Source organism: Trypanosoma brucei, assembly GCF_000002445.2.
Source record: "Trypanosoma brucei brucei TREU927 chromosome 11 chr11_scaffold01 genomic scaffold, whole genome shotgun sequence".
Classification (NCBI taxonomy): domain Eukaryota; phylum Euglenozoa; class Kinetoplastea; order Trypanosomatida; family Trypanosomatidae; genus Trypanosoma; species Trypanosoma brucei.
The window spans coordinates 941,131-964,652 of record NT_165288.1 but is presented as its reverse complement, the minus strand read 5'-3'; the positions used below and the strand labels follow the sequence as shown (position 1 = coordinate 964,652).

The 23,522-nt window shown below is 45.6% G+C and overlaps 6 protein-coding genes across 6 annotated transcripts, besides 30 other annotated features; all 6 read right to left on the bottom strand.

Annotated features, from left to right (window-relative positions):
* Positions 1-1,839: 1,839 nt before the first annotated feature.
* On the bottom strand, positions 1,840-5,226 carry Tb11.02.0850 (phospholipid-transporting ATPase 1-like protein, putative; the record flags this gene model as incomplete). The annotated part of the gene is made up of 1 exon (XM_823324.1): positions 1,840-5,226. One exon carries the CDS (start codon positions 5,224-5,226, stop codon positions 1,840-1,842), a length of 3,387 nt encoding a protein of 1,128 aa, XP_828417.1.
* A 512-nt stretch (positions 5,227-5,738) lies between these two features.
* Positions 5,739-5,759: a sequence feature (AT_rich).
* A 717-nt stretch (positions 5,760-6,476) lies between these two features.
* Positions 6,477-6,523: a sequence feature (CT-rich).
* Positions 6,524-6,876: 353 nt separating this feature from the next.
* On the bottom strand, positions 6,877-7,629 carry Tb11.02.0840 (hypothetical protein, conserved; the record flags this gene model as incomplete). Its single annotated transcript, XM_823323.1, has 1 exon — positions 6,877-7,629. One exon carries the CDS (start codon positions 7,627-7,629, stop codon positions 6,877-6,879), a length of 753 nt encoding a protein of 250 aa, XP_828416.1.
* Positions 7,630-8,127: 498 nt separating this feature from the next.
* On the bottom strand, positions 8,128-11,298 carry Tb11.02.0830 (hypothetical protein, conserved; the record flags this gene model as incomplete). The annotated part of the gene is made up of 1 exon (XM_823322.1): positions 8,128-11,298. The coding sequence occupies one exon, from the start codon at positions 11,296-11,298 to the stop codon at positions 8,128-8,130; it is 3,171 nt and encodes a 1,056-aa protein (XP_828415.1).
* Positions 11,299-11,598: 300 nt separating this feature from the next.
* On the bottom strand, positions 11,599-12,822 carry Tb11.02.0820 (Ras-related GTP-binding protein; the record flags this gene model as incomplete). Its single annotated transcript, XM_823321.1, has 1 exon — positions 11,599-12,822. One exon carries the CDS (start codon positions 12,820-12,822, stop codon positions 11,599-11,601), a length of 1,224 nt encoding a protein of 407 aa, XP_828414.1.
* Positions 12,767-12,790: a microsatellite.
* A 624-nt stretch (positions 12,823-13,446) lies between the features above and the next one.
* Positions 13,447-13,467: a sequence feature (AT_rich).
* Positions 13,468-13,569: 102 nt separating this feature from the next.
* Positions 13,570-13,644: a sequence feature (T-rich).
* Positions 13,608-13,670: a microsatellite.
* A 19-nt stretch (positions 13,671-13,689) lies between these two features.
* Positions 13,690-13,718: a microsatellite.
* Positions 13,719-13,735: 17 nt separating this feature from the next.
* Positions 13,736-13,755: a microsatellite.
* A 27-nt stretch (positions 13,756-13,782) lies between these two features.
* Positions 13,783-13,815: a microsatellite.
* Positions 13,816-13,859: 44 nt separating this feature from the next.
* Positions 13,860-13,891: a microsatellite.
* Positions 13,892-14,401: 510 nt separating this feature from the next.
* Positions 14,402-14,476: a sequence feature (GA-rich).
* A 268-nt stretch (positions 14,477-14,744) lies between these two features.
* Positions 14,745-14,773: a sequence feature (AT_rich).
* Positions 14,774-14,789: 16 nt separating this feature from the next.
* Positions 14,790-14,938: a sequence feature (A-rich).
* A 29-nt stretch (positions 14,939-14,967) lies between these two features.
* Positions 14,968-15,039: a microsatellite.
* A 38-nt stretch (positions 15,040-15,077) lies between these two features.
* Positions 15,078-15,118: a sequence feature (CT-rich).
* Positions 15,119-15,138: 20 nt separating this feature from the next.
* Positions 15,139-15,213: a sequence feature (T-rich).
* Positions 15,214-15,246: 33 nt separating this feature from the next.
* On the bottom strand, positions 15,247-15,663 carry Tb11.02.0815 (ubiquitin-conjugating enzyme, putative; the record flags this gene model as incomplete). The annotated part of the gene is made up of 1 exon (XM_823320.1): positions 15,247-15,663. One exon carries the CDS (start codon positions 15,661-15,663, stop codon positions 15,247-15,249), a length of 417 nt encoding a protein of 138 aa, XP_828413.1.
* A 38-nt stretch (positions 15,664-15,701) lies between these two features.
* Positions 15,702-15,735: a microsatellite.
* Positions 15,736-16,013: 278 nt separating this feature from the next.
* Positions 16,014-16,065: a microsatellite.
* A 105-nt stretch (positions 16,066-16,170) lies between these two features.
* Positions 16,171-16,196: a microsatellite.
* A 62-nt stretch (positions 16,197-16,258) lies between these two features.
* Positions 16,259-16,288: a microsatellite.
* Positions 16,289-16,702: 414 nt separating this feature from the next.
* Positions 16,703-16,724: a microsatellite.
* Positions 16,725-16,748: 24 nt separating this feature from the next.
* Positions 16,749-16,771: a microsatellite.
* A 168-nt stretch (positions 16,772-16,939) lies between these two features.
* Positions 16,940-16,973: a sequence feature (AT_rich).
* Positions 16,974-17,144: 171 nt separating this feature from the next.
* Positions 17,145-17,236: a sequence feature (T-rich).
* Positions 17,237-18,032: 796 nt separating this feature from the next.
* Positions 18,033-18,067: a microsatellite.
* Positions 18,068-18,076: 9 nt separating this feature from the next.
* Positions 18,077-18,097: a sequence feature (AT_rich).
* A 306-nt stretch (positions 18,098-18,403) lies between these two features.
* Positions 18,404-18,429: a microsatellite.
* Positions 18,430-18,698: 269 nt separating this feature from the next.
* Positions 18,699-18,730: a microsatellite.
* A 148-nt stretch (positions 18,731-18,878) lies between these two features.
* Positions 18,879-18,927: a microsatellite.
* A 1,040-nt stretch (positions 18,928-19,967) lies between these two features.
* Positions 19,968-22,766, bottom strand: Tb11.02.0810 (hypothetical protein, conserved; the record flags this gene model as incomplete). Its single annotated transcript, XM_823319.1, has 1 exon — positions 19,968-22,766. The coding sequence occupies one exon, from the start codon at positions 22,764-22,766 to the stop codon at positions 19,968-19,970; it is 2,799 nt and encodes a 932-aa protein (XP_828412.1).
* Positions 22,034-22,214: a microsatellite.
* Positions 22,767-23,522: the final 756 nt, after the last annotated feature.

Below are 23,522 nucleotides of genomic sequence, written 5' to 3'. Positions count from 1 at the left end.
CAGGTTTTACTCCCACTGTCGATTAATAACGGACCGCTGCCCATTTTTTTTTCCCTTCAACCGCCCTAAAATCCATCTCTCTGCTCTCAAAGTAACGCGAAGTGGAAAACTTTTAAGTCGTCACAAGGGTACGAGACAACACACACACACACACAAAAGCTTCAACCTAATAACCAAAACCATAACCAATAGTCTGGAAGAAGACAACATGGAAAAACAAGTTTGGTAGCATAAATATAAAATTTTGTATTTTTCATACACGGGTGGGGGTTTCCAAACATGAACGCAAACGTTGCTGAGAACAACAGCGGAGGGAGCCAATGTGCTTGATAATATACAATATGCAGGGAACGAATTACATCCCTCTTTCTTTTTTTTTCCATTTTACTTTCTCACCATACGGCGTTCCTGAGGAAACAACCCCCACCTCCCCCATAAAAAAAAAAAGAAAAAAGACAAAAGACAGAAGGACAACTGCCACCGCCTCTTTCCACTTTCTTAGTCCTCGTTTTGATGGATGCTTCTCCTTCTGAGCACGTCACCTTGGATCTAGACAAGAGGAACTTCTGCAGCAAAATAATGAAGAAACCAAACCAAAAAAAAAAAAAATACATCTGCTGAGCTCAAATTTTCAACAACTGACCCTCAACAACACGGAGGAACTTAACGCACACGTTGGGGCTTTCCCTCCCCCTTTAATTTCGCGTATAGGGGAGGGGACGGGGAGTTTCACAAATACACAATTGTAAACCCAATAAACGAAAAGTAGGGAAGGAGCCGGAACACAGGCAAAGAAAGATGCCCACGCTAAAGTGGGACACAGCAGTATGTGGTTGGTTATTTTGACAGCGCATTAATCAATGCGGCAAACCTTCACACTGAATATTATAATAGTGGACATAAACAAGAGGAGAAGGGCAATGAAAAATAAAAAGAAAAAACTACCGTTACAAAGAAAAAGAGGTGCGAGAAACATGGATGGAAAGCCGTATGTGTATGTACGTGTATGTGTATGCACGCGTGTGCTTGGCAGTCATGTTTGTCTCCCTCATTATTCAATGTTATGGTTTCCAACCTTTCCTCAAATGGAAGGGAAAACGGCACCCTCGAAATGCAGAAGAGGCACAACAGCAGGGGAAACGAAGGAAGCGTCCAAGTGAAAAATGCGCGTGGCTAACAGGGCAACCGCCGCCTTGACGAAGCACCAGGCAATTGGAATGCAAATACACGCATGCAAGTTTACAGTTAGAGCGCTTCACAGCACTCTTTATTTCCTTTTCGTTACAACCCTCCTCCCTACCAACACACACACACACACCACTGCACAGGCATACGCAACTTCTACTCATCCCTCGCGCAAACTGGCAGCCGTCACAAACGTTTTTCTCAATAGTTTCCAAGCAAATGTCAACAACATCCACCTCACGGTATGAAGAAATTCACCTGTTTCTTCCTTCCCCCGTACCCGATCCAAAACAAGCATTGTTTCTTACGGCCTATGTTTCGGCAGCTTTTTCCCCTCTTTCCATTACACATACTTCCGCTCCCTGCATTTACGGGGAGTTTCAAACTTTATTTTCCTCTTGTACATAACCGTTTCCACCTATATATTCTTCCAGTTCCATGCTTTCACTTCCCTCTATTGATAATTGCCAATTCGATCGTCCTTCCACTTCCCCACTCTCCACCACACGCATAACCGCACAATTCATCCCGCAACAAACCTTTAGTCAAACTGGCTCTACGACACATCAAGAAGCAAATTCGTAACATCAACCGACATTTAAAGCAATAAATAACACAGAGGGTAGCGAAGAGAGTCAGGGACTGTGTTCAACGCTACCCATGAAGCGTATCCCCGGCTTCGATTTCCCTCCTTCGCATGTCCTGAATGTCAATACTCTTGTCTTCTCTGTCGCTACTTTGGGTACTCTCGACTCCAAATGTCACATAACCCGCTTTATCCCCTTGAGACACGTTTTCATCCAACAACGACCCACGACACATTACCCTATTTTCCTCATCAGCGGTATCACGCAACGTGGGGTAGCGCCTCTTCTGGAAATATAATACGGAAAGATTAATCATTATGAGAGATCCCAGCACGAGCAGCATATACAACCAGAACTTTGGCCCTAAAGCCAAGTCAAACATCTGCCAATAAATGGAGCTGCCTCCCACACTTTTGAAGGAGGAGTAAGTGAGCGTCAGAGCAAGGGTAATCGCAAGAGAAGCCAATAGGCCCAACAACTGTAGCGAGCGCCAGCAGCGGACAGCGAGGCCACACCGAACGAGCACAACTAAAACAACGATAAAAATTTGCATGGTCCCCAGCTCAATCATTGATATGTTGTGCGTGCTCCAGTCGAGATTCCTGATAGTCAAGTAAAAGAGGTAGAATATTAATGTACCGTGGATTAACGCTTCCCCGAACCACCTCACTGTTGTCATCACGTCGAAGTACAACCCGTGAGAGAGTTGAGTGAAAAGATGCGGGCGGCGTAGGAGCGCATCCTCTGGAAGGTCCTTGTCAAACACGCCGAGGAAGAAGGGTGGGATGCTCGTCAGAAGAATGTTGAAGAATGTCAACAGCCACCCGTCAAACAGTGTTCCACCTGAAAACGCTGAATGGAAGCAGAACAAAATCATCATCATACCGAGGACCGCGTTCTTATAAAAGCTAATCATAATACAACCCGAGTTACGAACGAGTGAGTATCGACCATGGACAGCACAAAGCCGACGCAGGTGCCTAAATCGGGGTATAGCATAATCTGCTGAGAGGGCCGCCTGCGATCCCTCAAGCCCAATAATACCAACACCAACACGCCCCTCCTGAATCATTGAAACATCGTTGGCACCATCACCAATTGCAATGGCGGTTAACCCTGTCGATCCCTGAAACATGCGTACAACTTCTGCCTTTTGCAAAGGGGTAAGTCGGCAGCAAACGGCTGAATTGACCCTCATGGAAAGATCCAGAAAGGTTAAAAAGTGTTCGCTCATTGCAACCCCAAGTGCGAGACCATCAATAACAATAGTGCATTTCGAGCCGTTCTCGCCCCCGCTCTCCAGTGTCCGCCTCACTTTGCTCAAGTCAGAGTCCACCTTTCTGATCGCCTCGGCACTCTTCGGATCAAACGACCCGATGTCTATGTGTATGATGGAGTCTTTCTGCGGATCGCACAATTTTGCAGTGGCCGCAACCGTAACGGCAGTTTCACGTTTATCTCCAGTAAGCATCCATATAACCACACCAGCTTCCAGAAAAAAGGAGATGGTCTCAGGAACCTCCTGCTGAAGCTTGTCCTCGATGGCTGTCGCCCCTACTGGCCACAGGTCACCCTCGATCCGCATACAAACATCATCCAGGGCCGCGCTACGATCAATGAGAGTCCTTGAAGCAGTTTTGTACGAATCCTCCCAATTTTTGTACTCCTCCGGAAGAAGAAACCGCCTTCCAATAACAAGTGTGCGTAAACCACAGACACTCATATCCTGCAGTGTGCCTCTTAGCTTTTGCACATAGTTCTGTGCTTGCCGGTTGGTGCAAGTCCTTGGAAGTAGAGAGGAATCGGCACCCTTCGTGAAGAGCACAATGTGATGGCTAACGTTATCCCGCACAATTATGCTCATCATCTTCCGCTCCGGTGTGAACTCAAGGGTGGCAAGTATCCTATATTCATGTTCCACACCTTCAATGTCTAGCACCATTTCACGTGTTGTGCGCTTCTTCAGGCGGAACCCGTGTTCCGCAGCCATGCTGACGAGTGCCACCTCATCCGGGGAGGTGCCATCGTAGCTGATACCCCCTTCTGCATTGGGGTCCTCGGTTGGCTGAACGGTATTACATAAAGCAATCGAAAGGAAGTACTCATACGCAGCCTCACGCGCTGGATTGCAGCGGTCAAGGAGGTCTGTGGGTTTGGTTCCACACGCAGAATCAAGGCGAAACCCCTGAAAATCACCTTGTTTAAACTTCATCACATTCTCCGTTAGGGTACCCGTCTTGTCTGTGAAAATGAAGCGCACCATCGCGAGTTGTTCATTTAGGTTTGAAGTGTTGGGCCTGCAGCGACACAAACGTCCATTCACCACGTCCGTCATTTTGCCGTCGGCAACCATCCAGTACGCCTGGATCACCTTGCAAACCTCGATGGTCACGAATAGCGAAATCGGGATAAAGTAAGAGAGCAACAGAAATATCGTCACAAAGGAGCGCAACAATAGCACCGTCGAGCCGTACTGGTTCATGTACCAGTGTAGGTACCATATATGTTCCTTATTGTTCCGGTTCCACCAAACCAGAAGGAACGCCAGCGTTGCGAGCACTACGCATTTGAACAGTAGCAGCGCCACAATCATTACATTCAACCTACGGTCGAGATCGGACATCTTCATCGGATGCCCCTTCAGGTTACGGAACATTTTAGTATCTACACCGGCATAAACGACAACACCCCAAACCCAGTCGGTCTTCCGCAAGACAGAACCTCGACACAAAAAGTTTCCAATATCCACAGCGAATGCTTCACCGTTACTTTCAATGCAACCACTCCAGGAATGAAGCTCGGCATCCGGCTGGGTGGTAACAATCTTCACTTGCGCCTCCTGCAATTGCTCTGGAGTGCGTAGGGACGCCGTATGTTCATGTGGCTTTCGGTTTTTGAGACTGGTCTCTCCGTCGAGATTACACATATCAATATATACCTGATCTTCTTCATCCGAGGTGGACAAGCAGAGAAGATCTGCTCGCACCTCCTCACCGTTGCTCACACGGACGATATCACCCACGCGGATGTCACGACTCGGAACCCGCTGCATCACTCCGTTTATTAATACGTCAACCTCAACGGAATTCGCCAAGCGGTCGGCGGTGTGGCGGCGAAACTCCTCCACGCCCTCCTTCGCCAGTGAAACACCAATGACGAATAAAAGGGGTAGGATGGCTGTCACAGGGTTCACCGGAGAGAGGCCCGGAATCAGAGTGAGGCACATGCATACGAGGAAGTAAAAATTACTGACGCGCATAAATTGTGCGATAAGCCCCAATGGCAGGAAGCTGAGTGCGGTGTAATGCGATGTTTTGATGAAATTATTGGGATAGCCGTACTCTTCGTTAGCCTCACGGTTATTCATGTGTACTATAACCTCCGATTTTGCACCTCCTTCATCGCTGGTGTTGCTACTCTGGTGCGATGTGTCGGGTGCAGCGTCTTCCGCCATGTCTGATGTTCCACTTTGCTGTTCCTCTTTCCTTCCTTGATCTTTTCACGCACTCTCTTCCTTTCCGGGGTCGCTCCTTGCAGGTGATTTTCCTTTCTTCTTCCCACCCCTTCCCGTGCTTGTTTACAACGTTCCACTGACGTATAAATTATCTTCTCTTCCGTTGATGTTTCTTTTTGTACTTAGTTGAACCCTCGCTCTACGTTCCACTAGAGTGCAGTGAAACAGGGGTGTGTGAGATCTACACCCTGTTCCAGTGAATGAGCCTTATTTTATCTTAATTCCTGTTTCCTTCTGGTTCTCTAATCCCTTTTTTTTTTTCGCCACCTCTTCAGTCCAACACCTTCTTATACCGTGGTGCTCCTCCAGCGGTTCCCTTACGTTCTGTATTGCTTGTTTACTTTTTTTCACGGATTAAAGACAAATTCCGACTCCCCTTGCCTCTGGCCTTCAGTTCTTTTGGCAGCCCCACCACCCTCCTGTGCGCCTCCTAACAAGAACGACCAACAAACAAATAAATTTTTTTTTAAAAAGGCTCTGTCCCTTCGTCTCCTACGTACGAACGTGACGCCGATGGACTCTCCAGAAACAAAAAAAAAGGTAGCCAAAATGCTTTTGGCTGCAGATATGTAGATAAATGTATATATGTACACAATAAAACTACTATTTATGTAACTTTGCAGACGTTACCTCCCTTTTGCGTACGGCAGCTGCTTCCGCTTCTTTTCTCCCTTCCCCCTTTCGGCCCCAGTGATCACCAACGGGAACAAATATATACAGCCCCTTGTCACCTGCAGACTATGATTAAGGGGAAGTTGTAGACTTTTTCTTTTTTGCCTTTTTTGGGCACTATCCGCACGTGAAGTCGCACAGAGAACTTCCCGCAACGTCAAAAAGGTGATCTAAGAGCGATGAATACGAGCCTCAAAAGAAAAAGACAAAGCCTTCTTGGTTTGTGTATAGTGCAAACCTATGTTTTTAAATAAAATATATAAGATATGTGCTCTGCAGTACGTATCGTATCTGCTCCCAAGTTAACCACCAGCACGGATCGCAAACTAAACAAATTTCCCACTCCCCCCCAAAAAAAAAAGAAAAAAGCCTTCCAAATACTTCGTTCCCACTTAAATTTTTTCCTTATAATCTTCTCTCCCTAATTTCTGTGAGGAAGGACTTTAACCTGTGTCTTGTGGAGCGTAAGTGTTCCAGTAGCGCTAGAGAGCACAAAATGTGCAAGACGAAGTGGTGCAGAAATGAGAAGTGAGAAGAGAGAGAGAGAGGAGAGGAGAGGAAGAGAATGTTTCATGCAAATTATGAACAAAACAAATAAACAGCGAGCGCATAGCACAGGAGAAAAAGGACGCAAAACATGCAGATCGTAACGGAACTACACCTGACCTAAAAGAGGAAGAAAGTGAGGTTGGGAGAAGGAAAGAGTAAAAGGGTTTTAACAAAACGCAACCCTAACCCTAACCATAACCTCATCTCACACAACCCACCTCCCCCCATCTAAAAGGCAGTGCGTACACACATGGTGCCATATTTTTCTTTTGTTAATTCCAACACGGAACGGAGATATCGGGGAAAACAAACAAACAAATTAGGACCCCGCGCTTCGTCCTCTTCGCCTTCATTTACCGTCGGCAAACTTTACTCCAGCGCAGAAATATACGCTGGGAGATTTAGCAACGCCACATGTCCCTCACGGTCTTGAACCGCGACTCGTCCACGGCCCTCTAAAAAATCTTCCACAAGCTGAAGCAACTGCGAAGGCGATAACGCGGTGTAACCGAGTCGCTCGTAAGCGGTCACGATATCCCCGGCGCTTCCCTCCGTTGCTGCCTCACCTGACTTCACTACCGGTGGCTCCTCGCGCCTTCGCTTTGTTGCTTCACGAGAGGCGAGTAACTCCGGTAGCCGCGGAGGCGTACATTTCACCACCCGTCCTCCACTCGATGCCACACATGCCGCAGCTTCCGCCCCCGTAGCAAACGCTACCGCCTCCAAATTGTCGTTTACACTACAACGAGCCACAACACCATTAAGTTCATCCACGAGTGAAGGGGGTGCAACCGTTACGCATTGCGAGTGGCTAAAATGTGCCAACGCCGCCGGCAATGGCGTCACGTCGCTTTCCACCGCGTCTGAGACACGACTGGCGCGCTTTGCCGTAATCGCCACGCCGTGCAGGGATGGTGGCTCATCACCACAAAGACGTTGTAATGCCTCTGTGGCTGCCTCCTCCCCTGCAAAATGCGCGTAGGCGTACCCCTTATGCTCGTGGTGCTGAGAGCCGAGTAGTAGTTGGATGCGCGTAGCTTCCGGCATGAGGTTCTCAAGAAACTCTTTCACTTCCTCCGCGGAGACCGTTTTTGGAAGTTTAGATATAAATAACTTGGACATGTGTCACCTTGAGTAATTGATGTGCCCGTGAGGTCAGTAAAAGTGCAAATACATAAAATGTGTGCATGTGGGGTGGAAAGGGGTAGAAATGTAGGGATAAGCAAGCAGGTAGTTTATTTGCACCACTTCCCCAAGTAACGAAATAACGACACCTATACACTAAAGGTGCCGCGTGATGGGCGCGAAGGCCGCAGATGCCACCTCGAGCAGCAGCAACAACTCAAAGGAACAACAACATGTACGCCCCTCAACATCCCCATGAAAATGAATATACCGAACAGAGCACGCCTCATTCAGATTGCTTCGCGACCATTTGCTATGATTTAGGTGGCGTTTTCCGGACTATTAAGAAGACTAATCCACGTCTTAGGGGATTTTCTTCACTTTTTTTTCTTTTGGAGAAACAGAACAACGCGAAATGCTGTCGAGGGGTCAAAAAAAAACAAAACAGAATCCCTTGGACTGGAACTTTGACAAGAACTTGTGCGGGTGACCACTTTATCGACCGTTCGCAGAGCTAAGTTTCGACAGGATCTCGCGGTTCTGGGCCTCTATACGACTATTTTGGCATTGCAGAAGCTGTAGGTTCGCGAGCATAGCGTTGATCGACGCCGAAGACTGATCACTCGCGAAACTACAGCTGCTATTCGAGCGGCGGCTTTGACGAGACTGCAATCTTGTATAGAGTCGACTTACAGTGGAGAACATTTCTTCCATGGTCGTCTCATCCACATCATCCCCATCTTCTTCACCGAGACGCTCGTACGCATCAGCAAGTTCTTTGAGCCCATCGCGTATATCCAGCGACCTTGCGCGCAGAGACGCGATGCCGTCAGACGAATTTGTACGATGGCACTGCAGCGCTGTGGGGTCATCGTGCCCTGCAGTCTGTGAGTGTAGCCGTTCGATCCGCCGCGGGTCAACGCGATCAAACGAGTCAACGTTTACCACGTCGTCCTCAGGTACTTTCATTGGGCTCAACAAAGGTTCTCCCTTCCGTGTAGGACTCTGCAAAACGTAAGCGGGAGAGTCCGGGACCCTGCATTTTCCGCTGTCGCGTGGAATGTCATTTACTGCCCACGATAAGGCGGCTGCTCCGCCTTCCAGCACGCTACTGAGATCGTTATGTTTTGAATCTATGGAAGTCAATGCCGAAACTTCAACTAAAGAAGCTGAAACAAGAATTTCGTTTCCACCAGCACCAACATTAAGTAAGCTTGCCGGCACATCAGCTGCTTTCCAGCGCCGGGCTGGATACGGCGACTTTTTGGGCGTTGGCAGCAAACCCTCATCCCCGTCTTGGACACGGAACGCGTTTTTCCCACTACTCCTGTTGGCCGACGTTGGTGGGCTTGGAGTAGATCGTCCTGATGATGAGTTGGTACCAGTGCTGCTTGCAAACTTTGAATGTCTCTCGGGCAGTTTGTAAGCTTTTCGTTCCGTTGCCACGCGTCGGGACGCCTCGTAGAAACCATGTAAATCTTTGAAGCGGTTCTGCAACTCAGTGCTCGTGGGCCCATCGAGCTGCTTTGCACGCCTACTGCTGGAACAACTGCTTTCTCTAGAAAAGCGATTCGTATTTGTGTCGTCTGCCGAAGTGGCATCACCATAAATACCGGGTGATATCAGCCCCGTGCCCTCAAAGCCGTGCACCTCCAGAACCCCTCTCGAATCACACACCACAATACTGCTGTCATCCGCTGTGAATCCAACACATCTAATTGTAGTTGGGGAGGCCCCGCTCGCACCACGTTGGGCGCTGATATGCTTGACGCGCTTACCGCTGCTTAGTTCAACAACATGCACATTTCCTTCATTGTAGAGCGCCACGTACCTTCTGCCCAGGGACGACGCAGCACCACGCAAGTCGGCCTCAAGGAACGGGAAACCAACAGGTGTCACCCCGCTAGGACTCAAGAAAATACATGAGTGAGTGTGTACTACAAGCAATGCGCCGCCGCTGGCCGGAATTAGGGCAATGATATCATCGTTGAAGCTAGTAATGTGCCCTGTATGCAAGTTAACAACCTCACGGGAGGAGGCGACATGCAACACACCTGCTGAGTATGCCAGATGCGTGAACGGCGTCTTGAGTTCCGCAAAACGTTGTATTCGCAATAACCGCAGGGAAAAGTGCTGCATATCTTCCCCCCACTGTCCCTCAAGGTAAATAATTGTATTAGCGGCCGACAAACCTACAAATTGGTTATCTTCCAAGGTGATCAGGGCTGTGAGTGGCACCTCCAAACCCAAACGACATAACACCCTTTCCAACCCCGGTGTTACAGCAACTATTTGGTGGGCAGAAGATTCATACATCGCAATTACGCCTAAACCGCGATGATACGCACAGCAAGTACTCTCAAATGACATGTTGCCCCGACTAAACAACAGAGGAGTACCATACAATCGGAGCTGATGCCGCGAGTGAAGGCATATCACATCCGGCGTCAGAGCCAACAATTGAATAGGCGCATCATGCGGAGATATCGGTACATATTCGTACACACAATGAAAGGTCAACTTGGAGCACGTGCTTACGGAGTCACACATTTTTGCTTCAACTCCCAAACGCCCGATACGGCATCTAACGATACCACCTCCCGTGAAGAAAAAAGCTATTGCGTTACCGCCACAAGGTGCAGCTCCTGTGCAGGTCAAACCAGTCGAATGTGGTGCATGGGGTGTCCCGGGATGAGGAGAGTGCTCTGGTGGTCTGATCTTTCCACGAAACACCCAGTCCTCTGAGAAGAAACGAACAAGACCGCCACATACCACAATATCTCCTCCACATCTGTATGCTGACGTGACTGAAGAAATTTTACAGTCCATCCACTTGAGTGGCTCACCGCTATGGAGATTGAATGAGACAAGGAACCCCTTAGTTGTAAGAACCGTCAACGACTTCTCTGCCGACGAGGCTGGAGTGACAACGCACACATACTCCACATCATGCAGCTCCTCAACAGCGGCGAACGTTTTACTGAAAACGGTGATCGTCCCACCACTGTCTTCGTCGGCCCCTACAGCACTGTTGGCAGTCGAAGTTAAAGAAGAGGCACTACTGGCACCGTTACGAAAAGACCACATTAGCAAGTGCCTTCTCGAACAGCTTGCAAAGCCAACCACTCCCGGTACAGCAGTTATTGAGACCATTGCTTCGGTACATCCCCGCCAAAGAAGTGCTTTTGAACAAACGTCCCACAGTAACAGTTTGTGGCATTCCACTAGTGCCTCCTCCAACAAACACGACATCACCAATATGTCATGTCCCTCTTCTACTCCATTAACAAAACACGCACAGTGGCTGACAATACCGCTGAATCGAAGGGACAGTTTTGCACCGGCACTAAAGTTGGGGTTCGCTGCCGTCGTCAGGTAAACGCCGTTAAGCGTAGTCCCAACGCACAAAAGGTCCTTTACTGGATGTATACAAACAACAGACAACTCTTCACCTGCGGGAAGCGATACCACAGATGTATTTTGAACAAAATCGCTCTCACCTCCGGTGGAACCGGCGTTAGAAGAACAAGATGAGGGAAGTTCATCCTTCAGTGCACACACAACCAATGCGTCGGTAGCGCAGCCGTACACAAGCCACTTGTCACTGGAGGTCACGAGCGAAGGCAATGGTACGTCATGTCCACCGACCCCCGACACACCGCACATTTACCTTCTTAAGGAAGTTGAAAATAAGGAATTGTTGAGATAGTGACCGGAAGAGACCAGAAATAATGAAATGTAAAATTCATTATGCTCACACACAAAGTGACACATGAGCCACCAAGGAGGGAGGAGGGGGTGGGGGGTAAGAGAGCATGGTAAAGGAAATTGGCAAAAAGATGTGCACAGTGGTAAGTGTGAAAAACAACAACAATAACAGCTTGCGCTGCATTTCAATGAAACCTTTGAGAGAGCGCGCAAGCGTACCCGTGCAGAAGGAAGAGAGAGGAAACAGTACTTGTGCGTCTACAACACTTTACGCATTTCCTCAGCGATGCTATCTCCTGAGAGAAGAAACTGCTCAAAATTCCACCTGGCGCTTAGCACGTTAATTCTGTGAAGCTCAACATTAACACTAGTGTCTTCGGAGAAGATGAGAACATACGTACAGCTCGTAAACGGATGAAGGAGTGCCGTAAACGTGGTCGTTGTCATCTGGTATCCTTCCAGACTTGTTGCATTATTCATGCAGCTCAACTTAAAATGCTTCACTGTCTCACTAACTTTAGTCGTTCGCGATTCAGTTCCCGAACAGCGATCACCCCTGTTACTGCCATCGTCTTCAGCTATCAAACTCCCATTATCAGCGGCAGCAGCGTCAATTTTGCTAACGTATGTCAAACAAAGAAAGGTACCGCGCTCGTACAGCGCAACTTCAGAGGCGTTACAAGACACAAGCAACTTCTCCATCGCCCTCGTCAGAACATCACAATGCGGAATAAGCGATCTCACAATGTTGCTGTAAGCAAGATATAGCGTGTCATCGTATATACTAGTGGCAAAGAATTGAACGTCACCACCGGAACCACCAACGTTTTCAACTTCCTTCAGTATTTCCCTTTTCCGCGACTCAAAAATGCTGCTACGCAACTTCTGTTGAATGACATCCATTTTGTGCAGTAGCACAAACACCTTCGCCTGTGGACTGTACGTACGGACATGCTGCACTGCCTCACGGAAGTACTGAAACGTATCTCTCAAGTTCTGTTCGGAAGTTTTCCCCCCGAACACGTCACTCTCCTCGCGGCTCATGCTACTGATATCAAAGACAAATAAGAGCACACCAACATTACGAAATATGCACTCTCTCTGTCGATTCAAATATTCCGCTACGTACTGCTGTTGCCCGCCGCAGTCCCACAGGTTCACGTACATGTTATTTAATAACCGAACACGGCTTTCCTCATGCGATATTGTTATTGCCAGTCGTAGTGTGTCGCGAGGTAAATAGTTATCAAAGATTATACTCCGCATGCTGGTCTTTCCCGCCCTCGCAGGGCCCATTAAGAGGAGCTTCTGGATTTGTTCGTGCATAAGCTTCACAGGATTAGCCAGCAAAAGTTCAAATATAATTTCGGATATGAAAAGCAGTATAGGAAAAGGAAAGACAAATGAGGAAACCGGGAACAAGGAAAAACAAACAAACAAACAAACAAACCTGTCGAATAGAAGAGAGTAACAAATCAACATATTGTGCTATTGGGGGAATTCTGCACGTCAGCATCCTCGCAAGTATCTCAACAGCAGCGTCTAATACCACCTGCAGTTGATGTGAAGAAGCCCAAGGAAAAAGAAAAAAAAACATCTGACCACGAAGTGCACCCGCTAGAAAGCTTGTGATATTCTCACACAAACCATCACAAATTGCACCTATGTATACCTTCCACTCCCCCATATGTTCATAATATAACCGACATTGAGGAAAATAATAATTCAAATCACAGGATCAAAACAATACATCCGACTTTACAAAGAGGTTACCTCATTGATATCACCGACTGCCATGTTTTATGTTTTCTATTAGCTTGCCTTTCATCTATCATTGATATGACAAAACAACAACTACAAGAGAGAGGGAAAGAGAAAAGAGCAATCAGTGGAGTGAAAAGGAAAAAGATAAAATACTGAACAAAACACACACAAAAAAGGAAAGGAAAGATGGAAGATTGAGACAATACGTGTGGTCCCTACAAATTGACTCCTCAACCTTCACAACAACAACAAAAAAAAAGAACAAAAGAGGGAACTCACGAACAGTGCAACACCCTAGCAGAAGAATTATATCTCGCTCCTTTTTTTGTTTTTGCTTTCTTCTATATATATATATATATAATTCCCTTCTTCACATATTGTTTTTTTTTATTAAGCAGGGTAACGCAGAACCAAGAATAAAGCAAAGTTAAGAGAAACATCAGCAACTCCTCCCCTCCCCCTTTTCAAAGACGAACACGAACACCGACAAACGAAAAAAAAAAACAAAAACACACACACACAAACACAAACACAAGCACACTCGTACATAAACGCTCGTCCACACAAGTAGTGACGGGCCTTCAACTCCCTTCCTTCCTCCCTCCCTCCCCCCCCACTCACTCACTCACTCATATATATATATATATATATGGAAGATATCAAAATCAAGTCGAACAGAAGAAAAAAAAAAAGAAGAAAAAGAAAAAAAAACGTACATTCACTTGTCCGGCAACATTCTGAGGCTCATGTTATGATTTTTTTTTTCTTTTCTTCTTTTTCTTTTTTTGGAAGAGTAGAGGAAACTTTCATGAAAAACATATACCATATATATATTCTGCTTCCTATATGGTATACCGCGTTACTTCTGGAGTATTTCAAATGATACATTTTTATCCCTTTTACTCTTTTTGAGCAATTTCATCCTCTTTTATCCTCCTCCTCGCTTTCGAAGAAATGTGTTATGGACGTCATTCAAACATCATTTTTTTTTTTAAAAGTATGGAGGGTTTAGGATTGGCGGGCGCTCATAACCTCAAAACAATGCATCCTTTTGTCCCTTTTTTTTTCTTTTTTTAGAAAAAAAAAATTGGTGTTCGCTGTTCACTATTCCTTCTTCTTCACAAGCAATTCTTTCTTCTTATATCAAATTCAAACGCATGTCGTCCCTGTGCGTGCGCATGTAATGAGTGTTGTTATTGTTGTTTTTATTTCCCCCTCCTTCAAATAATAAAAAAAAAAGAAACACACAGCATGGGATATATAGATGCATGACTCCCTCGCAACTCTTCCTTATACACTCCCCTCTTTCCACTTTCTTTTTCTCTTCCCTTTTTCTTCTGATTCTTCTCTTTTTATTTCTTCCTCTCCCCTCAACAAAAAAACAACAACAACAAAAAAAACACACACACAATTAATTCCTTCCATCCTTTATTTACTTCCGTGTATAATTACGATTCACTCTCTCATATCCCTTTCCCTTTCTTCTTTTTTTTCTTTCAAAAAAAAAAAAAAAACTCCTTTTCTCATTTTACTTTATTTCTGTTCCTGCCCCCCTTTGTTTTTTTTTTGCCTTTTCTGTCTTGTCAACATGATGGCCCTACCAACCAATCTCTCCTAACATTTACCTCTTTCCTTCATTCTTTTTTACAAATAAAAAATTTATTATTTTCTTGTGTCAGTTTCAGTTTCTGTTTCTTTTTTTTTTTCATTTTTCTCCCACGTTTTTATTTGGTGCTGTTTCTTCTTCCTTTTTTTTTTTACGTTGACTCGTACTTTTCTCCTATTTTTCCGCTCTAACTTCATTTCTCCTTCTTTCCCCTTTTTTTTTGTTTTTAAAACGCATGCACACACACTTAGGAGAACATAAGAGTATTAACTATAATCGCAATAATAATAATAATAATTAAAAGTTATTACCATCATAATTATCATAGTTTTAGTGTCGTAGCAGAGGGTTTTAGAAAAAGAAAGAAAGAGGAGAGAAATAGAGAGGAGAGGGGAGGGGAGGGGAGGAAGGAAGGAAGGAATTGAACCAAAAACAAACAAAACAAACAAATGAAGAAAGGTGAAGAAAAAAAAAAAGAAAAGGAAAAAAAAAAGAAAAAGAAAGAGGGCCAGCGATCACAACAAATGGCGGCCTCATCAATACGTTGAACCCTCCTCCGGTTGCGGTAGTTTTTTATTAGCTGGAAGCGACATCTCCCGACGGAGTTCCATCAAACAATGCGCCATTGTGAAGTTGCGATCCCAAGTCTTGAAGACGGCAAACTTGTTTTTATCAACAGTACCATCACTGCTCACACACGGCAGGTTCACACGGCTGATGAACTTAATGTTCGGCGGGCGTTTGGGGTAATGTTCATCGCAGTGAATTTCTAGTGAGAGGATGCGATTCTCAAATGTGGTACCGGGAGGTCCGAGAATAGTGCCATTCCAATTATGCATATAAATGTCATCCATCCCACTGAGGCCAATAGAGACACTTTGGCTTACACCTGTTCCCTTTTCCCCCGCCTCAAGTTCCTGCAACAAACGGAAATTACGCGGTACCTCAACCATTGATGCGTAAGTGGATAAATAATAATTGTATTTGGTGCTTTTCTTTTTTTTTTATTTTTTTCTTTTTCTTTTGCTTCTGCTACTGCTATTTCTTTGAATTCCTTTTTTTTTTTTTAAGGAAAATGTTGTGTTAGTTCTTTATTTTATTTTATTTTTTCCCCTTTTTCTTGTGCTTCACTTATTTCTCTTTAATTTTCTCCACGTGTTGACTTGTTTTCCCTTTAAGTTTCGTTGATGTCAAAAACCTTCCCTTCTCCTTTATGAATATTAATATGTTTATTTTTTTTTGGGGGGGACACCACAATTGGCGACAGGTCCAAAATTATGTCGGGATGAAAGTAACAGCAAATTAAATAAATAAAAATAAACAAACAAATAAATAAATAAATTGACACATAAATATGTAAAGGATTGACACAGTGGGAGGGAGGGAGGGAGGTAAAAACCCAAATCAGTACCGCAATGGCCATAAGGTTGAAATTTAAACTTCAGATTACAAGAGCACGCCACACACAAACACACACACGCACACATCAATTCCTCCATCTCATTCCCCATCACGACACATCAAACGCCTTCTCCCATGGCTCGAAAATTTTTTTCTCTTTTTTTTTCTTTTTTTTTTAAAAAAAAGAAAAACTTCACCTAACGACCTAACAAGTTCCATCTTTCATTGGTACACATGCGTCATTTAATAATAAAGGCATGAGGGTGGCGGGGAAAAGAAGGGAAAGACACACAAGTCGTACATGAAGAAAGAACAAAAGAGGGAAAAGTGTAAAAGAAAAGAATATGATACGTATGCATGTGAAGAGAAAATGAAGTTCATCAGAGCCATGCATCGGACCAAATGAAACAAAAACAAACAAACACGGCGGGGCATCGTAGCAAAGCCGTGCTTTCACACACCGATATGGCAAATGAGATGTAACGGAGGGGAAGAAGGTTTTAAGAAGTTCCTTTTTTTTTTTGTTTGTTTGTTTGGTTTCTCTTTCAGCTTCGGGGATTTTTGTTCGGTTGATTCTCTCCTGTTCTGTCCACAACAACAACAACAACAACAAAGGTAGTAATAACAACCATTACGGATATATATATATATATATATGTAAACAATCACAAATTCTTACAAACTTATTTCTTGCTTTATTATTTGAAAAATAAAAATTCAGCAGAGGAACTACGACGGCGGTGCGGCAGTGTCTCTGAAGATGCACCAACATCATTGGAAGGTCACTGTGTAAGAAAACAGAGGAGCGAAATAAGTGGGAGAGGGAAGAAATAATAATAATAATAATTATTATTATTATTATCATCAGACAAACTCATCAGCGGCGGCGTTGCGGGAAGGTGAAGCTGAAGGTGAAGGAAGGTGCAGAAGTGTAAATATATAAAGATGATAACACTTAGAGTTCAAGGAAGAGCCCCCCCAAAAAAAAAGGGGTCGGGGAAGGGGAGAGGGGAGCGCAGCGAGCGGAAGGGTCAAAAAGAAGAAAAACATACCAGAGTCGAAAATAACGAAAAGAAAGATAAGAATCATAAGTAAAAAAAAAAAAATAAGAAAAAGTAAAGTAAAGTGGAGGAAACAACTTTACGCCCCCAACGTCACTTCCTTTTCTTCTTTTTCTTTGTTTATATGCACCGTTCCTTCCTTGGCTTTCCCCTTTAGTGCCGCAACGAAACTCATTATTCTTACAAGTGTCTTCCTTTCTTTCTTTTACGTACTCCTTTTTTTTTTCCTTTTTTCCCCCATAATTTTCTTCCACCTTTCGCAGTTCCTCGCTAAACCGCCATCCCGCATACGCTCTAAATACAACCAAATCCCAAATTAAAGACGGACATTTCACACATCACATAATACCAACAGCAGTAATTATGCATGCGTGCGCCTCTGCATTAGGGAAAAGTAAATAAATAAAAAACAAGCATAAACGCAGCCACTACACCACACCACCATAGGAAAAAATTCCAAATATATAACTTTCCCCCGCCCCCCCCCCAAAAAAAAAAAAACACACATACACACACACGCAAAGAAAAAGTAAAGTATAAATGCAAAGATCACAACTGGCTCCTCTTTTTTCATCTTCCACATTATCACTTCATTTTCTCTTAACCCATTCTCTCATTAAGTCATTCCTTTCACTCTTTACTTCTCAAAAAGGGGAAAAGAAGAAGGGGCGAGAGGACAGGGAGAAAAAATAGCACACACCGCAGAAAAACAAGAACAACAACAATAACAACATTTCAACGCACACTTCCATACACGCAAAAGGGGGAAAAAAGTAAAGACAAAAAACAAAAAAAAATGTATATATTTTCTCAACTGTGCTTCTTTTTTTTTCCCCCCTCTTTCCTTTACTCCAACCATCCCTTCCTTCCTTCCATTCCTTCCTTCCTTTCCTCCGCCCACACCTTTTTTATTTATTTATTTTTACAAGAAAAATTGTCTATGATGGTATGAACGAAACGGTGAAAAAGACAAACGAAGTGAAAACACGAAAAAAAAAACAAACTCTTCACCCGTTCGTTACCGTTCCCAATAACCACCATTTCTGCCTCCTTTTCTCCATGTCAATCCCTCGGCCTCATCCTTTTTTTTTTCATTTCTCAACAATATTATCATTATTACTATTATTATCACCTTGCACCCACGCTTCATGAAGTGAAAAGTAAAAAAAAAGGAGGGGAGAAGGGTACGGCAACGTAATAATGATAATAATGGTAATAGTTCAAAGCAAAAAACAACAACAACAACAACAACAACAAACGAAAAACGCAGCGGACAGAAGGAGGCAACCCGCACCGAAAGTTTACGGCGGAATGCAAACAAAAAGAACGAAATATGAAGTGGGATGGAAAAGCAACGGGAAAATACGAGCGTTAAGCTCTCATCCGTGTTCCCTTCCCGAGGCACTTTTCGGAGACTGAAACATTAAGAGAACAACAAAAAAAAAGTACATCGGCCTCGTTTCCTACTCTCTCTCTCTCGTTTTTTTTTCTATATTGTAAAAACTAAGTACAGACATTCCTTTCACTTTTGTTGTTTTTTTTTGTTTTTGTTTTTGTTACGACGGGGGGAAAGGGATGAGGTTGTCTCAGCTTCATAGCAATACCCGATGGTGAACCCCTTCCCTCAAATAATTGAGCGCAACACCGCACTCATGTCTCTTCTCTCACAAAAGAAGGAGTAAATATACACCCACACACTCACACGCATGTATATATATAAATATAAATAAATAAATATATATATATATATATATAACTTTTTCCCGTTCTTTTTATCTTTCTTTCTTTCCCCCCCCCCCACAATCTCACTTGCTTCTCATCAATTATTGCAACGACAGCTGACTTGCACAATTGAACTCATAAAGCGTACGTTGACGCCACAGGTGAGTCGGGCCCACGCAAACAGTGAATGGTGAAACAAATGATAACGACAACAGTGAAGTTATATTACGTTTCCTCTCTTTTTTTTTCCTGTATAAAAAAAAAGAAGAAAAAAAGCAAAACATCGAAATCATAAAACCAAGCACCCTCACATTAGCGCAACACAAGAACAAGTGCAATTAAACACACAAAAACATATACCAAACATCGTATAATGGTAGAATTTGTGTGTGCCAGCGAAGCAAAGTCATTTCTTTCGCTTTTTCTTCCCAGTCCAGTGCCACCTCCCTTTTACCTTCAGTGAAAGGTGGTTATGAGTGCGCACAATAAGTCAAACCATCCTTCAAAGTAATAAAAGGGAGCCACACACCCATACAAAAAAAAAAAAATGCTGCACAAACACGAGAGAAGCATGGGTAAGTGGGAAGTCAATGTTGCTTGATGAACCAAAAAAAAAAAACAACGAGAAAGATGTGAGAGATAAAAAAAGAAAGTAAAAATCCCCACAAAAGCAGGGGAAAGAACGGGTGCGCGAGGGGATAACATTAGGGTTAAAATACTTCCCCTGCTCCTCCTTATATTATGCGTATCCAATAAAGTGCATGTCACTCATCCAAATTATATGGGGTGTGAGCAACAAAGCTGTAAAATCTTTTCCCATTCCCCTCTCAAAAACAGAAAAAAAAAGCAGAAACTCGTGGACGGTGCATATAACTCAGAGCAAACGAAAGAAATGTAGAGTGAGAAGAGGAGATAGAACGGAGAAAGGAGGAGAAACGATGGCATACAATAAGTCGGAAACTTAACTATGACACCGCACATTTTGACTAGTACCTGAAAAAGGTCTACGGGCATCACCACAAGGTAATTATTTCAAGAAAAACTAAATTGAGTAAAGGAATTGCACTACTCTCTCAACTTTCGTCAGGGAAAATGGTTTCATCCCTACCGTCTGGATGCACAACCTTGTAGATACCGTCAGGGTAAAGAATTTCTTTTTTTCCATCCGGTAAGTGGCGCTCTACTTGCCCGGTAGAATGGAACTGAAACACCTGAGCTCCATCTGCATACTGTGTGTGTGTCGTCTGCGCCACAGCATACCAATATGTGCTCTTCCCTGAGGGGAATGTCCGTTTGATGTCTCCGTTTGCGAAGTAGAGCATCACGTGGCTCGAGGGAAGAATAATCTTGCGAGTCCCATTCGTGTAGTGTATCTCTCGCTTCCCGCTACGGTACAACACTTCACGCTTATTGGGATTTTCTCCTAGGGATGTCTGCGACACGACGGTATCGTTCGGAAAGTCTTCATCCGGAACGGGCTCATTGTCCGCGGTTAATTCGCTGGCAGTGGGTGCGCGGCGTCCTTTGCGAGTTGCGTAGGTGCAAGCCTGCGATGCTGCACGGGCAGTTGCTACTGCAGAATTCGCTGTTTTGGAGCTCTGCGCGCGAGGAGTTAAAACAGGATGACCGGAGGAGCGCCGCTGCTGGCGTGCCTCAAGCTTCTTGCTAGTTGCGCCCTCGTCGATCGCCTGCGAACGCTCCTCCCGCACAACCTTCTTTGCATCTACCTTCCGCCGCGGAGCAACTTCCGCATCTGCGCGCCTAACCTTGTCCTCCTCAACCCGCTTCCTGTTCTCCGCTTCCGCACGTTTGCGCTTTTCCTCTTCTTCAGCACGACGCCTCTCTTCAGCTTCCGCAGACTTGCGCTTCGCTTCCTCAGCGCGGCGCCTGTCTTCGGCTTCAACCCGCTTCCGCCTTTCCTCCTCTTCATGGGCGCGACGACGGTCCTCCTCCTCAATGCGCCTTCGCCTTTCCTCCTCCTCTTTAGCACGCCGCGCTTCCTCGGCTTCAATGCGCCTTCGCCTTTCTTCCATCTCGGCACGTCTTCTATCCTCAGCTTCCAACCGTTTCCGCTCGTGCTCCTCTTCCTCCGCTAGTCTCCTCTCCCTCTCTACAATGTCCAGATAACGATTCTGCTCAGAAGAGTAGCTTCTAGTGGGTAGTGAACTACCATGCAATTCGTATACATCTTCACCGCTCCTCGGAGCGCTACTACTGTTAGCCGAAGCTTTATGTCGTATATTTGGGCCGCTGTGCAACAGCAGTGGTGGTGTCAGCGTCTCACCACGTTCTAATGCTGTGAGTTGTTGTTCTCTTGCCAATTCCAACAGCTCTTCGTTCCGCCGCGTCAGAGACTCAATCTCACGTCGCAGCCGGTTCGTCTCCGCCTTTTGCAGCTTCTGCGACTCACGCAACCGTGCTGTCGTCACCTCCAGTTGCTGGCGCAGCATCTCGTTTTCCTGTGTCAGCTTTGTGTTTGAATCACGCTCTGTCCTGAGAAGTTCGAGAGTAGATTTATACCGCTCTTCCACTACCTTCACGTCCTTTTTTGCCTGGCGCTGCTCCGAAGCCCGTGCGGCATCCAACCGCACCCGTTCGTCCTCCATGTCCTGTTCCACTCCAGAGCGGTATTCCTCGAAACGCTGCCGCTCACGCTCCAGTTGCATGCGCAGCTGATAATACCGGGATCGCTCCTCCTTCGTGACGCGCAATTCCTCTTCCAGCTGGCCCACCAACTCCTCCTCCTCACGTGGCTGATGATATTCTGGAAGCGGAGGTCGAAAATAGTTGCGGAGGCTCCTTCCACCACTCACATATTCACCGTCTAGTTCTCCTGGGTCACCGTAGCGGGTAGCAATCGACCGACGAGTATGTCCGTTGTCCGATTCCCCGTTCCTCCACCGACGTTGTTGCACCGGCGAGGGGCACCAGTCGCCCAACTCACTCTCCTCGATGTTCCGCGAAAAAGTGTTGGTGTTCATTGGACTCACACGCTGTCGCGTCGGCTGCGGTTGCGCCTGCACCTGCGAGTGCTGCCACTGCTGGCCGTGATTCAGCAACTGCTGTTGATAGCCTTGTGGAGGGTGTTGCTGTGGGAGTTGGGTTTGCAATTGCATCTGGTGACTGTGGTTTGGCAGTAGCTGGTGCTGTTGCTGTTGTAGTTGTATTTGCTGCTGCTGCTGTTGTTGCAGTTGCAGTTGTTGCTGTTGTTGTTGAAGCTGTAGCTGTTGCTGCTGCTGTAGCTGTTGTTGCAACTGCATTTGTTGCTGCTGCTGCAGTTGGTGTTGCTGCAACTGTAGCTGCTGGTGTTGTTGTGGCTGGGGTTCTACTGTTCTTTCCGACTCGTCTGAAGTACGGGATTCAAGTCGTTTCGTGCTGACGGACTTGTCCCCGATGGATTCGCTATGGTTAGCGTCTCCCACAGCCAGGCGGGAAGAGGTGTGCTGCACGGCAGCAGGAGGGGATGATACACTTACGTTGTCATGCAACTGCGACCCTTCAAGAGACATCCCACGTTCCTCCCGCGGCGATGCGCCAGGTGGTGGTCCCCGCTTCGGAACCGCGACCTCAAAGCCGCCGAAAGGATCGTTAGCTTTCCCTTTGCGCATATCATTGGCTATTGCTTCGCGGAGTGAGCGGGAACTGTTCCTATCCATGGCAGCGAGCTCACGGTTAGTCATACTGTTACCGTGGGAAACATTACCACACACTGAAACTGGGGACTCTGGTGTGCACGAGTAAGAAAGCCGTCCCTCATCTTTGCGGAGAAATTTGAATGGGGCGCTTTTTGCTTGGCGCTTTGAAGAGGTGGTGACGGTGACTTTGCCCGAGGAGGGGCTTCGGCCCGGCCGCGGAAGCTTCACCTCTGCCATCAAACCCCCCACTCACGCCGCTATTCTTACTATTATTAACGCAACTGAAACAACCCGTGTCACTGTTGCTTCACTTCACTCCCCTGACCAGTGGATATGTTCAAGGAGGTATATTAGAACAAGTGTATCTAACACTTTTCCCTCTCTGACTCTAACTTATGCGCTTTTCCTGCGACCTCTTTCACACCCGCGTGCTAGTGTGCAAAACGAACAATCAAACAGTCCAGTACTCCTTCCCGGGAAGGAGAAAGAATATTCTTCTCCCTTTCGCTTTCTATGTGTATTGATCTTTTCGCCAAACACGCACAGTTCGTGACAGCGTGCCGAAGTGGTGCGTGCGCAACAACTTTCCTGACCGATGCCTTTCTGTTTCTCCCCTTATATATATACAACTTAATATGTTTGTTTCCCCTGCTCCTCTATTAATTGCAACCCTTGAGTGCCACCTTTACTGATGTTCTCTTGTCTTTCCCTCCTTACTAATACACTAGTATATATCGCTTCGTCCGCCCTCCGCCTTAAATTTTACGAAAAAAATTTCCTTTACTCTCCTCACCCCCTTTGTTTTCGTGGTTCTCTTTTCTTTTTTTTTGTGCGCGTGGGAAAAAGGCACTGCACTCAAACAAAGAAAGGGTTAACCTTTTACTTCTCTTTGTTGCGCCCGACCGCGTACGCTACTCCCCCTCTCAACTTTCCTTAGACCTCTTCTTTTAAGTAACCTTTAGCTGATTTCGTTTTTTTTTTTTGAACAACCCC